Source organism: Diaphorina citri, unplaced genomic scaffold (genome assembly GCF_000475195.1).
Source record: "Diaphorina citri unplaced genomic scaffold, Diaci psyllid genome assembly version 1.1 scaffold590, whole genome shotgun sequence".
Classification (NCBI taxonomy): domain Eukaryota; kingdom Metazoa; phylum Arthropoda; class Insecta; order Hemiptera; family Psyllidae; genus Diaphorina; species Diaphorina citri.
Genome location: NW_007378024.1, coordinates 9539 through 23738, shown reverse-complemented (window position 1 = coordinate 23738; position 14200 = coordinate 9539). Strand labels below are relative to the sequence as shown.

Here is a 14200-nt window from a genome sequence, read left to right as displayed (position 1 = left end):
TATCGTGTGTGACCGCACCAGCCCGGCCTTGCCGAACCGTCGCGAACGCGCACGCGGGATCTAAACTAGAGTAAACAGAACAAAGAACCTAAAAAAAAAATAAATATTATTCAAATTATAGCTAGTCACACACACATACCATCCTTCCTTGCAAGAGCAAAAGTAAAGATGGTGAAAAACGCTTTGAAATTCAATGGATACATCAAACCTAAAGCAATCAAAGTAACAAAGTATTAGCGCAATACTAATTTTATTTTTCTTCTTGTTAATAGGACTGCATCTTGCTTTCTCCTTGTAGTTTCCAATAAGTTTACAGAAAGTAAAGTCTTACGTAGTGCCCGAATTAGACTTTCAGCTATTTCTCTCCACCTTCCTTTTTTCTCCGCTTACACATAACATTATTAAACACACAATTTCTTACAGTGCCCTTTTTAGAATCTTTAGAAATTCTTTTCTGAAAGCAAAAATTTTATTTTTCTTGTCCTTTTTTCCACGCTCGTCAATGTGTTACATAAAAGGACTACTATCATGTAGAAGATTTTTCTTTGCAAGTTACCTTTACTGTTTATTAACGTTAGTTAATAATTATGAAACTTTTCTTTTCTTTTAGCAAATCAAAAACAGCGGACTTAAAAGGGCTAAACCCTTTTGTTTGAGTCTTCACTTAAAGTTCATTACACGAAACATCTCGACGCATTTTTACCCCTATCATAACTCCGTTAATTTTCCACGTAATGTCATGAAATTTGGACCATATGTTAACCTATAAATGCTCATTATGCCTGCGAAATTCCGAAGTTCTAGCTTTAACGAAATAACGGCTTGAAAGTCGCTTACTTTACGACTGACTGACTCACTGATTCACTCATCAAAATTATGAGGCACTTCCCGATGTCGTAGAAACTTGAAATTTGGCAGGATGGTAGGTCTTTATGAGTAAGTAAAGGGAAAAATCTGAAAATCGGCAAAAGTTGCACTGGGCTCCACCCACAGGCGGAAATAACCGCTTTTTGGCGGTTTTCACTAAACGGTTAGAGATAGCGAAAAAGTTATGAGAGTAGACCCCCAAAACCATACCTAAAAACCCCCATATGGTAATTTTTATGAACCTCGGAACAACGTTTAGCGGTGTATTACCGCATTTTTACAGTTAGCAGTATTTCGACCGCTTTTTTTTACTAACTAAAGGCATAGTTAGGTATCAAAAAACATATTTTACCACCAACAACAACAGCTTTTCAAAAGCTCGCAAATAGCTAGGTAATAAGGAGATATATGTATGTACCTACTAATCATGTATAAATACACACTTAGAGAAAAGGAGTGAGATCCCCCAGAAAAACAGTAATGTGAAAAAAGGCCAAGTTCCTATCCAAAAATGTCGGCCTATAAAAGTGGTGAGATCAGAAAATTAAGGCCAAGTCTACATTCCCAGTTTTTCGTGTCTGCTGAAAATGCTGGATCTCAATTCCTTCAACCTTCTCTCAATTACAACTTGGCAATGTTTTCCTTTTTTTATTATGAAACAATTTTGAGTCTTGACTATTAAGTCAAACTTGCGTCCTGTATTTCAAGCTCTCTGTATTCCAAGCTCATTAATTGGGTCCATCGAATCTCTCCTAAACTATTTCTATATTCTTAGTCTAAAATAAGACCTAAAACAGCGTATATTGTATAAACTCTCATAGAAAATAATTCAATTTTTCTGAAAAGTACCTCTTGATCATTTCAATAAATTTAAAGAAATCTCGTAATAAAACGAATGTCAAGTCTATTTTAGAAGAACTAACCATTCTGTTGTGTGTTCTTCCTTCAGACAAATTGGACAGCTCGTTTTCAAGAAGTAGAAGTTCCAGTATGTCCAGTTTAGAAAATATTAGTGACGAATCGATTCATTGCTTGGTGTTTGCTGAGTCTTATACGAAGAAGTCAGGTATGCTTACTAGAATATATGTAGATTGTGTCCAATTGCCTTGTTTTTAGCGAAGTACGAATTTTCTATCTTGAAAAGTAATGGGGGGCATACGCACTATTTTACGAACAAGTGCGATAATTTTTTTGAAGATATCTTACATCTGGGATTTTGAAAATTGCATCCAACTTTCAAAAAGCGGCAGTAAATTGAGATTGACGATGAGTAGGCATAATGAACTTTACTAAGAATCAATCAGCTATTTCATTATTAGAAATAGCTGATTGATAGCTGAAATAGCTGCGTCGCAGAAAAAGACCAAGTACAAGCAGATTGTTGAAGACTACTTGTTCGTTCCATTTTCGGTTGAAACCCTGGGGCCATGGTCTGACTCTTTAAAAATTCGTCAAAATCCACAAATTGATGAAACGTCGAAAAATTGATCGACCAATGCCGAAGATGGAGGGGCTGCAATATTGATAGAACTAATCAATGGAATCTGCCAAAACTAGCTTTGTTTCGTTGATATTTTTTTTTTACAAATGACCTAAAATAAACACTAAGGCCCTAGGTACAATACCGTCTTAATAAAAACTTTAAATTCGAAATGACAGAATGTGTTTTGAATCCTTTATTCTTACATTACATTACCTACATGCTTTACTTCTTCTTTTGGTTGACGTTGGATCACGACTTTCTACGAAGGGTGTATTTTTTATGTCATTTTCTAATTTCTACATTGAGTTTAAGTATACCTTTCAAAAGTTATCGTGATCTAATCATTGCTTCCCTTTACGTTAACTTGAGACAAATGAAAATAAATTGAGAATGAGTTCATAACTGTATAAGAAAAACATCGTGTTTATTTTCAATGATCTGACAACATATCTTGGTTGATCCCTAAATACCTCGTCTCAAGTTAAAATGAATGGCTTTGCAAGTTGGCTAAACTTTATCCCCCTTCTTAATCTTCTTAACAAACTATAACCTTCTGTATATGTGTGTTCTGTGGCCTCCAAAGATCCCTAAAGTTGTGTAGTAAGACGATCCCTAAATACCTCGTCTCAAGTTAAAATGAATGGCTTTGCAAGTTGGCTAAACTTTATCCCCTTCTTAATCTTCTTAACAAACTATAACCTTCTGTATATGTGTGTTCTGTGGCCTCCAAAGATCCCTAAAGTTGTGTAGTAAGACCCTGTTTACTCTTTTCCCACCAGTAGGACCCTAGGACCCTATTCATGAATCTAGTGAAAATGTTTGTCCCTCTCTCCTCTGAGTCTCTTGTCTTTAACATCCCTCATTTGGTGACGTACTATCCAAAACTGTCGTATATTTTTTACATTTCTTGTCATTTTATTTTTCTCATTTATTTTATCCCTTAATTATTTTCAATTTTATTTCCTTATTGTTTTGCATGCCCTCAATACTGTTTGCATAGAGAAAAGATTTCATCACGTTTTACTTCCCTTTTTTTTTCGATTTTGTTTCCTACTTTTTCGTCTTTTTTCCCTCCAAACACATTTTGGCTGTTGTTTCAATTTTATATGCCTTATAAATTTTTTCCTTCTCAAATTAATACCTAAATACGGTACCTATTATTAACATGAAAATAAAAGGAAAACATTGCCAAGTTGAAATTGAGAGAAGGTTGAAGGAATTGAGATCCAACATTTTCAGCAGACGCGAAAAACTGGGAATGCAGACTTGGCCTTAATTTTCTGATCTCACCACTTTTATAGGACGACATTTTTGGATAGGAACTTGGCCTTACTAGAATAGCTTTGGCTACTGAAACATTAGACGACAGTACATTTTTTATTACCTTCTACAATGTTATGAATTTGTGAATTTTTACTACTGTCATCATAAAACAATATTTTAATTATTGTAGATATTATATTTTAGAACTAGGTAAATGGAAAATCCAAATTGCTTTTTTAAATTTTGTAGGACACTTTTTCTTCAAATGTTCCGAAATGACAGGAGTCAAAATCTTTCAATATAGAAATTGAAAAATACCTATGATAATTTTTTGAAACGTCTCATCTATGAAATTTCGTTTTCCCAGCCCAATTATTGTACCTGTTGAACAATTTGAATCAATGTTTCGAATGATCTCCTTTATAAGCAATCTTTGGAAAATGTGATGTTAAAAAAAAAAACTGATGAAAGGAAAATCACTCGACATTCAAAACGATTTTGTTTCCTACTTTTTCGTCTTTTTTCCCTCCAAACACATTTTGGCTGTTGTTTCAATTTTATATGCCTTATAAATGTAATGTAAAGAAATGTTAAACTATTTCTTTGTGTAATGCCGAAACATGTCACAATTTTTCGTGATCTGCATTAGCATTCCAAGTAGACTGACTGTGCTTTGCTCTGTACTGGTCGCTACTCACTTGAATTGGCGTTCATTCAAGTTGGATTTCATCATGGAAGAAAACATTCCATTTGAGGTTGAGGTAGAGGAGGAGAACTATCGATAGTCGGCGCCATCGATAGTTATCGATATTTTTCAAAAAAACTATCGATAACTATCGATAGTTTTAGAAAATAGACACGGTGAATACTGAACATCTGGTTGACCAAAATTTACTTCAGTCTGAAAATGTTTGCCCCTTGAATATGGGTGTAAATCTTTGGGTTTATCTTTATTCGTACAAAGTGGAAATGTAGCCAGCATCTTACTGGCTGACCTTTACATGTAATTTTATCATTATGTGGGTAGATAATAGATATTAATCATTATCGTAATTACATAAGAAAAGTTTTACGCCATCTTGAAAAATTCCTCGGGAAATATTCTCCGAAAGAAGGCTATAAACCTGAAGCTAAGTTTTATAGCTTAGATTAAGAATCTTCAATAGACGCTGAAATATAAAATAACAATGAGGAAACCAATAAAAAACGAAAGAAAGGAATTTGTAGAGGCATTTCCATTATCACAATCTCAGAAAGCTTTCTAAAGAAATCTTTAGAAATTGAAACGTATTTTTTCTAATAACGGTAAGATTAGGGCTTATTTTTCTTAACAACCCTCCTAACTTGTGTCCTAAGTTAAGCACTTTCATAAATGCATCAATAAAAGCGTGCAATATTGAACCATCGCGTCATTACGGTAAAAACAATGGGGATTACTCTAATACCTTTAACCAGCGGCGATAGCACGTTGAATGCAAAGTTATATCTTTTATTTTGAACTTTATTGGGCCGGTTTTTTTTTTTTTTTTTTTTTTTTTTTTATAAGCACTTTCGTAAATGCATCAATAAAAGCGTGCAATATTGAACCATCGCGTCATTACGGTAGAAACAATGGGGATTACTCTAATACCTTTAACCAGCGGCGATAGCACGTTGAATACAAAGTTATATCTTTTATTTTGAACTTTATTAGGTCGGTTTTTTTAAGTACTAGCCGACCTCTGATTTGGTCGAAGATATGTGGTTAACAAATGAGACAGAAACGAGAGTGGCAGCTCATTGGGAAAATATCATTTGATTGGCATTTTGGTGGTCCCACCCGGAAAGTATCATTTATTAAATGTTTGTGAATCGAATATTCAGTAAATTTAAATTTATCAAATTAAAACGAAATTTCTCTTCCTTCGGTTTCAGAAACGCCCACCAAATCGTCTCCTAGTAGCCGTATGTCTCCTCCTCCCACTGTTGATTCTTATAATTCTAATTCTTGTGATAAGCAATTTGTAGTAGCAATAAGTGAAAAGCAAGCAAGAGTAGTCGCCCTGCCCTCTCAGAATTGTATTTATCGGCAACAGTTGACTGAGAACGATTTTATTGTAAAGGCTGAAATTATTCATCTCAAAGGTAAGTCAGTCAAACCCACTCTGAGACTTAGGCGTAGGGCCAAACAGCCCCAAAAGATGGGTTAAGCTTATACGAATTTAAGTAAGTCAGATTTAATACAGGTACCTTGTTTATTTTACTGATTGGGTTTGAATCTCGGATTGGGTGGTCTGTTTGGCTGAAATTTTGTAATTAGCCATTTGGACGGCATGATCTGGGAGTTGAACTTAAAATTTAGACCCCATAGGTCTAAATTTTACGGGTTAATTTCCTATCGGACAGTTTGAAGTTAATCTAGAATTTATGCTAATTGAATCTCCAATTATCATTTATTATTAATCGTATGAACATAATTATATCTTGACATCATAGAAGAAAGAACAATGAAAACAGCATTGAAAGGAACAGCAAATCAGAGTCGAATATCTAGATTCTATACCTATGTATGAGATAGCTCTGTCATTGCCAGTGCCTGTAATTATTTGCTTTTATGTGTTACAGATAGTGTTTGTGTTGTGAGTTATTAGCTCTGTCATTGCGATATCTAGATTCTATACCTATGTATGAGATAGCTCTGTCATTGCCAGTGCCTGTTATGTGTTACAGATAGTGTTTGTGTTGTGAGTTATTTATCCAACGGTCGTATCACCGCTCATAGTCTCCCAAGCTTGCGGTTATTAATAGATCTCGAATTTCTGCCACTAGCCGATCTCAGGTAAGAATACTATATCCTAACTACCGCTACATGGAGGTCGGAATGTCTGCTATATAACTGATTATTTGATCAGAGCTTATCTGTTTTATAATTTGGGTGAAATTTAATCTTTCATGCCCAAAAAGAAAAAAAAATCTCAGTAGGTAAGTTAAGAAGGGTAAAAAAAGAAAAGGAAAAAATTAAAACCAAAGTCAGGTTTTCCCATTTTCCTCAAGAGCACTGAACACTTTAGATTTCAGTTTCGAATTACTTTAGTCTACTCCATTTTCTTTGCTTTTCCATCAGATCTAATTTTTGGTATCTAGATTTAGTTTTTTGCTTTCTTTGGGCTCTCTATTGTCACTTATTATGTAGTCAAAAGTAGTCATTTTAGCCCTGTATTAGCAGTAGTACCAGTCAACATAATGTTGGAACTTAAAACAAGTGTAAATAACGTACAAACTAATTGGGCAAAAACGCTAACGTCCTAATATAACTAATGATTGGATCTGTTGCATGTATGTACATTGAACTTACTAAAATATCGAGATTTTTTGTGGAGATAATTGCGATAGATGTCAAGGAAACAAATTTGGTCATAATTATGCCAATACCTATCTGATGAATTTTTTTGTAAATTTTATGTACAACGAAAATTTCCCATCGTCTTTCGTGATTATCTCTCGAGAGAGTAATATAAATTAGGAATGTGTGAATGTGAGTATGTAACGCTTTGCTAACTTTACAAAATGAAATGATCGTCTGATTATCTGCTCAGAAGTAGCGATGAAAATGTACCAGTTGTGTAATAAAGGGTGTCCCAAATCCCAATAAGAACGCAAGATTTGATTGTTAAATTAAACATGGTTCTCCGTGGAAGAAAATGGATTTCTTAAATGATTAAGTAAACATTCTGAAATTTTTTATGGAACAATAATCATATAAATAACCTCCTTGACTTTGATGGTACATTCGTTCTCTTTTGACAAAATTTTCGATGACAAATTCGAGGAAATCAGGCTGTATCTCGTTGATGAAACTTTCAATTTCAACTTTTAAATGCTTCAAAGCTTGTGGGTTTGTTGGTGTATACATGTGACTTTAGATACCCTCACAGAAAGAAGTCTAGGGAGGTAAAATTATATGATCATGGAGGCCATATATTATCTCCTCAGCAAAACTGAAAATGACACGATTTCGACTAGGAAAATTCTCGCGCAAAAGTGATATTGTGTCGATTTTATTATGCTAACGCGTTGTAGAACAATTTAGGACTCCATGATGAATAAATTTGATATGTTTACATTGTTTACAATCCATATGTCAAAGATTGGGTAAGATAAAACAACGCATAAAAAAGTTATGACCCTTTCAAATCTTGCGTTCTTATTGGGACACCCTTTAGAAAAAGTAACTTTCATGCTAATGTTTTGATAAACACAAAAAAAAATCTAGTACCCTTCCTTGAGAATAAGCAGATGAATATCATTCATTTTGTATCGCTTTCTGATCCAACTTTACCCGTTCAACGAATCACAGAACATAGGAGGTTAGGCTTCAATATTGGCTTTAACGGATTTCTCACAATATTCATCTTCAAGACTTTCAACACTCTCTGGAAGATATATCACAGTAAGTACCGTCTTATGCTCATTAAACCCACCAAGTCTATATCTCGTGATCGTTGAAAAATGTGGGTCACCTGTCCATATATCAACCGTGATGGAAGATAGTTTTGATTGAAAGAAAATGTATTCGGTGAAATGTCATGCAATTGACGTTAATTTATTTCACAGTTTTCAGACGCACAAACAGGGCATTGTAGATCCCATGTTATCAATATGGGGGCAACAGATGTTTGTCAATGAAGACACGGATAAGTAAGTTTCCTCTCGTTTTACTTACAGTCAGAGAAAATTTAATTTAAGATAGGTGTCGATTTCATTTAAAAATACAAATGTTTCCTTTGATTAACTATAATGTTCTTTTTACTTTGGTTTTTCTACATTTTGTTTAAACTTTTTGTATAAATCGTTAGGAGTTCAGAGAAATTTTACAAATATCTTCACGATTTTGTAACAATATCTAACTCTTTATTGTTTAAAATTCATTGAAGAATTAAATTTTACAAAAGGCGGGATTATTGCCTTAGGCAATCTCTGCCATCCTACCCAAATATTTTGGTAGACAATTAATTGAACACCCTGTCTAGGGGAAGTAGAAAGAAATAATATAAACATTTTGGTGAAAAGTGCAATACGCTTTTTTATGTGTAATCAAAACTAACAAAGAATCCAGCTAAAAGCTTTCAATGTGGCTCAAGCTATCTGTTAGTGCTAAGTGTTGTTATTTCTCACCAGGCATGGACCAATAGTGGTCATTTTCTGCTCTCTATGCTTGCTTTGTCAATATAACAGCTGAACTGGATATCTGTAATCTGAGCAAATCAGAGTGCAGACAAACGATGTTTCAGAAATTTAACCAATATACAAGTTTGACTTAAATTCTCTAGGGTCTAACCAGACAAAATGGGGTGATTGTATAAGCTAATTAATTGTACAGACTGGCACTAAGGGACCTGAAAATAAATCTAAACAGTACTCAAATCAAATAAAGTTATCTCGAATAGCAACTTCCATATCCGAAGTCTACCGCGCTAAAATCAAAAATGGTGTAAACGTGAGGTAAAGGGCTTATTTTAACATATTTTTATTCCTTGCATTTCAGTCGGCGAAGTGTCTAGTGGAAAACATGCAGACAAACGATGTTTTAGAAATTTAACCAATATACAAGTTTGACTTAAATTCTCTAGGGTCTAACCAGACTAAATGGGGTGATTGTATAAGCTAATTAATTGTACAGACTGGCACTAAGGGACCTGAAAATAAATCTAAACAGTACTCAAATCAAATAAGTGGAATTCCATAAAGTAATTTTGCACTCATTTCGTAAATACGTATTTGGACGTCTACTTAGCCAATCAAATTTACCCTGCAATGTTATATTTTGTACATATTTGAAGGTGCGAAGTTCTTTATGAAGTAACCTCTCTATTCATTGCAAGAAATGGACTTTCCAAACGCACTTGGCAAGGTTAAAATAATGTGTTTTGAAAAGAAATCTGATTTTTGGATCATCTTTACCCTCTTAAAACTAAGAAGGAGAAGATGATCTTTAAGTAGACTGTGTGGGTAAAGGGACTTTGCAGCCCCACTCGGCGAAGTTGTTTAAACTGAGTACCGTTTATTTCACCCCTAAGGTCCTCGCCTGTCACCCTATCTTAATAATGAGAAATAAAACATTAACCGTGTTATTTTATTACATAGATGTAAGCAAAGGAAACAGCGAACAATTAACGACGACGAGCAATGGTTGAAGAGGTATGATGAACTGATATGAACGAAACTTGAAAGAATCCTAGAATAAACACCACTTATCTCTTGAAAATGATAGGTTTTGTCAAAGCATTGAAGTTGTAATTTACTTATTTTCACAATTTACGGTATAGAAAGAAGTTCCATTGCTTTCCTTCCTTTAGGATAAGGAAAGTAAGAGGTAATTGACATGATAGAGAAGTTTTCACAATTTACGGTATAGAAAGAAGTTCCATTGCTTTCCTTCCTTTAGGATAAGGAAAGTAAGAGGTAATTGACATGATAGAGAACTATCATGTTTAATAAAATACAAAATAATTGGTCAGAACTGGAAAGTGATAACTTGGAACTTGAAAATAAATCTCTAGACTAAGAAGTAAGTGATTCAAGTCCACCAAAAGTACAAAGGCCTAGTGTTCCCTTCTTCTAGCCTTACTACAGAATTTAATACAAAATTATGAATATGAAATAATGCTTTGATAAAACCTGATGCAAGTTTTTTCTCTTCAATTCCGCAAATGTGTTTGAGCAACTACTTATCTTCACATCTACTCTTATTCTTTCAGGATACTTTACTCTATTAGCTCCTTAGTATTTTCTATTGGACAATAATTAACAATTAAAGTCTTGAGTAGAAGGTGAACTAATTTTATTAGGGTTAGAAAATCTCCAGTTAATTTAACTTCCAGTTACCCAAGTCTTTGATAAAACCAGATCAAATATAAGTCCACTCAATATTTTGTTAATTACCGTCCAAGTTTTTTCACTCTTGATATCTTCTCTTCCCTAGTGCTAATATTGAGACTCTCTATTTTCTACATCTACACCATGTTGTTTCTTCTTGTTTCTACAACTTGTCTGAGAAAATACACTCAATTCCTAATCACAACAGCCAGTCGGGCTTCAGATTTCGATCGCTCCCAAAAAGAACAAAAAATCGGGTGGAAAAGATTCGACAGGAAAACTTTGTCATTTCGATAATGGAAAAAGCGATAAAAATCAATAATTAGTATACACCTCCGAATTGATAATTCTTTTTATTATCTCGTGTCCGGTTGATTTTAGATTTGAGTGTATTTGATTTTGATGTTTTGCCTTTGAGAAATAGATTAGAATATCACTTGATCTACCTATCTATGTGAAATGAACCATTTTTTTCTGTAAAGAATTTACGAGCTTCATTTAGTTTTCCAGTAATGTATTTTCTTCATGTACCACACACTCTCACGTATGGGCAAGGCACTAGACAATGTTGAACATGAAACTTTCACTGAACAATATTCTGTACCACTCATTTCAGTTGTCCTTAGTCAACTTCCTTAACTATATTTCACAATATTCCTTTTATTTGTTCATAACTATTACTAACTTCCAACTCTAACTTTTTTAGCTAGAAAACTCCGTTTCCTTTAAAACTTTCCTGTTTGGATTCGTTAGCATTCTACATCGGTTCTGAGAGCTGTATGCTTCAATTGCTTCATTTTCCTCTGAGTTTCCTTTAAAACTTTCCTGTTTGGATTCGTTAGCATTCTACATCGGTTCTGAGAGCTGTATGCTTCAATTGCTTCATTTTCCTCTGATCGGGTGGAAAAGATTCGACAGGAAAACTTTGTCATTTCGATAATGGAAAAAGCGATAAAAATCAATAATTAGTATACACCTGTAGATACCAAATCTGAATACCCTCTCCTTGTCAACAAAATAGAGTGTCATATAATTTAGCTTCCAAACTTGGAAACAAAACTTGGCCAATAATTGATTTTTTGGCGTGTAAATTTGTGGTAAAATTTCGACTATAATAAATTTTATTTAACAGAGCGGCTAGTTTTACAGTTCTCCCAATTTCCCACATTGAAAGCAATTTTAATTTCCAGTTTAAATTTTAATTGTTAAAAGTGATTTTGTTGCCATAAAATAATGCCAAAGAAGAAAGACATTGAAGAAAAGAAATGTCTTCAAAAACGTGGATTGGAAAGTCCTGAACCAATTTATGTGGCCATTGTTGTAAACTTTTCCCCAAAATCAAAATTTTTAATTCACGGATTCAAAAATACTTGTGAGCATATTTTTTAGAAAATGTTTTACAATTGTTTAAAGCTGCTTGCTTACAGTTTGATGTTTAGTCAGTATCGTAATAATTCCCATTTAGTTTACCATCTCTTAGCTTACCTTAGAAGACATTTTTTATTTCACACATAGGTTTTATTTAATATTGTTTCATATTTATTACCCCCTACATGTACCATTCCCTTGCCAAAAGAAAGAATCTCACAGAAATCAAAATTAACGTTTAGCTTTCAAGCACATTGAAGATATAAATAGTAGGTACTATCTATTTTACCTATAGGAATAATAGAAGGCAAAACTCACTGTGCTATATTATTACCCATAAACATAAATGTTACCTTTAAGGTGTAGTCTGTTTTTTGAATGTTTTTATTAGAAAAAATTATAATTATTTTAGAATATATAAAACAACTCTTAATAACCACTTGTTTTGTAGCACAGTTAACTGTTTAATATATTTTTTTCTATTAAATGTACTTATATTTTATACATATAAATTCTATGTGTAAAAAAGTTATATAAATTTAACTTAACCCATTGTTTTGTTAATATATAAAATTATTATTAATGTAATAAAAATAATGATAATTTCCAATAGAAAGCAAGAATCTATTTATTTGTCATTTCAAATTCACCAATCTTGTATTCCCTCGGGTTTTAGGAAGATCTCGAGAAATTTTGAAGACTACAGTGCACCAAGGATAGCTGCAAGGAGCCTTAAATATGAGCATAAGACGGTACTTACTGTGATATATCTTCCAGAGAGTGTTGAAAGTCTTGAAGATGAATATTGTGAGAAATCCGTTAAAAAAAATAAACCCCTGTTTTAGCAACCGAGGTCATGGATTATACTTGTGTTCTCCCAGTGAGGTTCAGAAGTTTACCGTGTCAGCAGAATTTAGGTAAGAACTCAGGGCACGGATATTTCCACCCATTTCCCGATTTCGAAAATTCGAACCGATTGCAATACTTTCAATAGAAAGTAAAAAGAAATTCATTTTCTCATTTTATGACTTGAATTACCAACCTCCAGATCCGAAATCCACCTTGCTAATCATTAAACTAATAAAGTTGATGAGGGGTGCAATTCTCATACATTCCTTGCCTATTTTACGCGTTGTCAACTTCTCATCCATACCAACTACGGAAATTTTAATTTCAGTGATCTGTCGGGAACTTGCACATTCAGTGACTTATATACAGCTGGCTCTTATCATTAATTTGTTTTTTATTTCAGTCTAAGTCTTGCGGAAATGGTAGGCGAACTATTTCTTCCTCATGAGATGCCCGAGTTACCCAAACAAAGTTTCTTCCAAGGATTATTTGGTGGCGGTGTTAGACAGCTGGACCGAGAAGAACTATGTGAGTATTAGACACTGGATTTATGTGTACCACGATATTACTTACTTAAGTAATTTAAGTAGCAGGGTTCGCCTGAAAGAGCTTTTCTACTCAACCATTTTCTTTCACTTTAAGATATTTTACGAGCCTTTGATATATTACCAGGGAACGTCTTGAATGGTCCTAGACATACGAGACTCGTATATGCAGTTCCTCAAATAATACACCTTGCTAAATTTTATGACGTTATCTCGAATAGCAACTTCCATATCCGAAGTCCACCGGGCTAAAACCAAAAATGGTGTAAACGTGAGGTAAAGGGCTTATTTTAACATATTTTTATTCCTTGCATTTCAGTCGGCGAAGTGTCTAGTGGAAAACCATCTCGCAGTGTTGCCAAGCATATCCCCGGGCCTAATGCACAACTAGACGCTCTGAATCAGCGCGCCACCTCAGCTAGCTCAGAAGTATCTCGAGCACATCAACTCATGCTGGAGAGAGGAGACAAGTTGAGTCAACTAGAAGAACGCACCCAGCGAATGATGAACGAAGCTGAGAACTTCTCCAGTACAGCACATCAACTCATGCTCAAGCAGAAGGAGAAAGACAAGAAATGGTATTATTTCTAAAAGTGCATGTACATCCTTCCTCTTTATCACCCGATCTTTAGTATCCCCTTATCCAAATCAAAAGTACTTCACTTCACGGTTTTAATTAAAGATTTTTGATTCTCCAAGACCTTTCAGAACTTTATTGATGTTTGCTTTGTAAAATCTCTCTGAATAGGAAACCTAAATACAAAGGTGATCTGTTGCATTAGGAGCTTTTTATTCGTTTTCTACTTCTCCGATTCAAGGCTGATTTACACTAGACTGACACTCCAACACGGGACCGGTAGACACTTTTTCAACCAATCAGAGAAGAGAATTTTCCATTATGGCTAAAATATTCTACTCATCCAAGACCTTTCAGAACTTTATTGATGTTTGCTTTGTAAAATCTCTCTGA

At 34.0% G+C, this 14200-nt stretch overlaps 1 protein-coding gene across 1 annotated transcript in view; it reads left to right on the top strand.

The window, feature by feature from the left end:
• LOC103510366 (syntaxin-binding protein 5-like) overlaps positions 1–13900 on the top strand; it is a 25916-nt gene extending 12016 nt beyond the window's left edge. The window contains exons 7-14 of the mRNA XM_026824431.1: positions 1817–1933; positions 5516–5737; positions 6323–6431; positions 8207–8290; positions 9737–9790; positions 12616–12753; positions 13089–13213; positions 13550–13900. Coding sequence (XP_026680232.1) covers positions 1817–1933; positions 5516–5737; positions 6323–6431; positions 8207–8290; positions 9737–9790; positions 12616–12753; positions 13089–13213; positions 13550–13821 — 1121 coding nt within the window. The 3' untranslated portion in view covers positions 13822–13900. The remainder of the gene's footprint in view (positions 1–1816; positions 1934–5515; positions 5738–6322; positions 6432–8206; positions 8291–9736; positions 9791–12615; positions 12754–13088; positions 13214–13549) is intronic.
• The last annotated feature ends 300 nt before the right edge of the window (positions 13901–14200 follow it).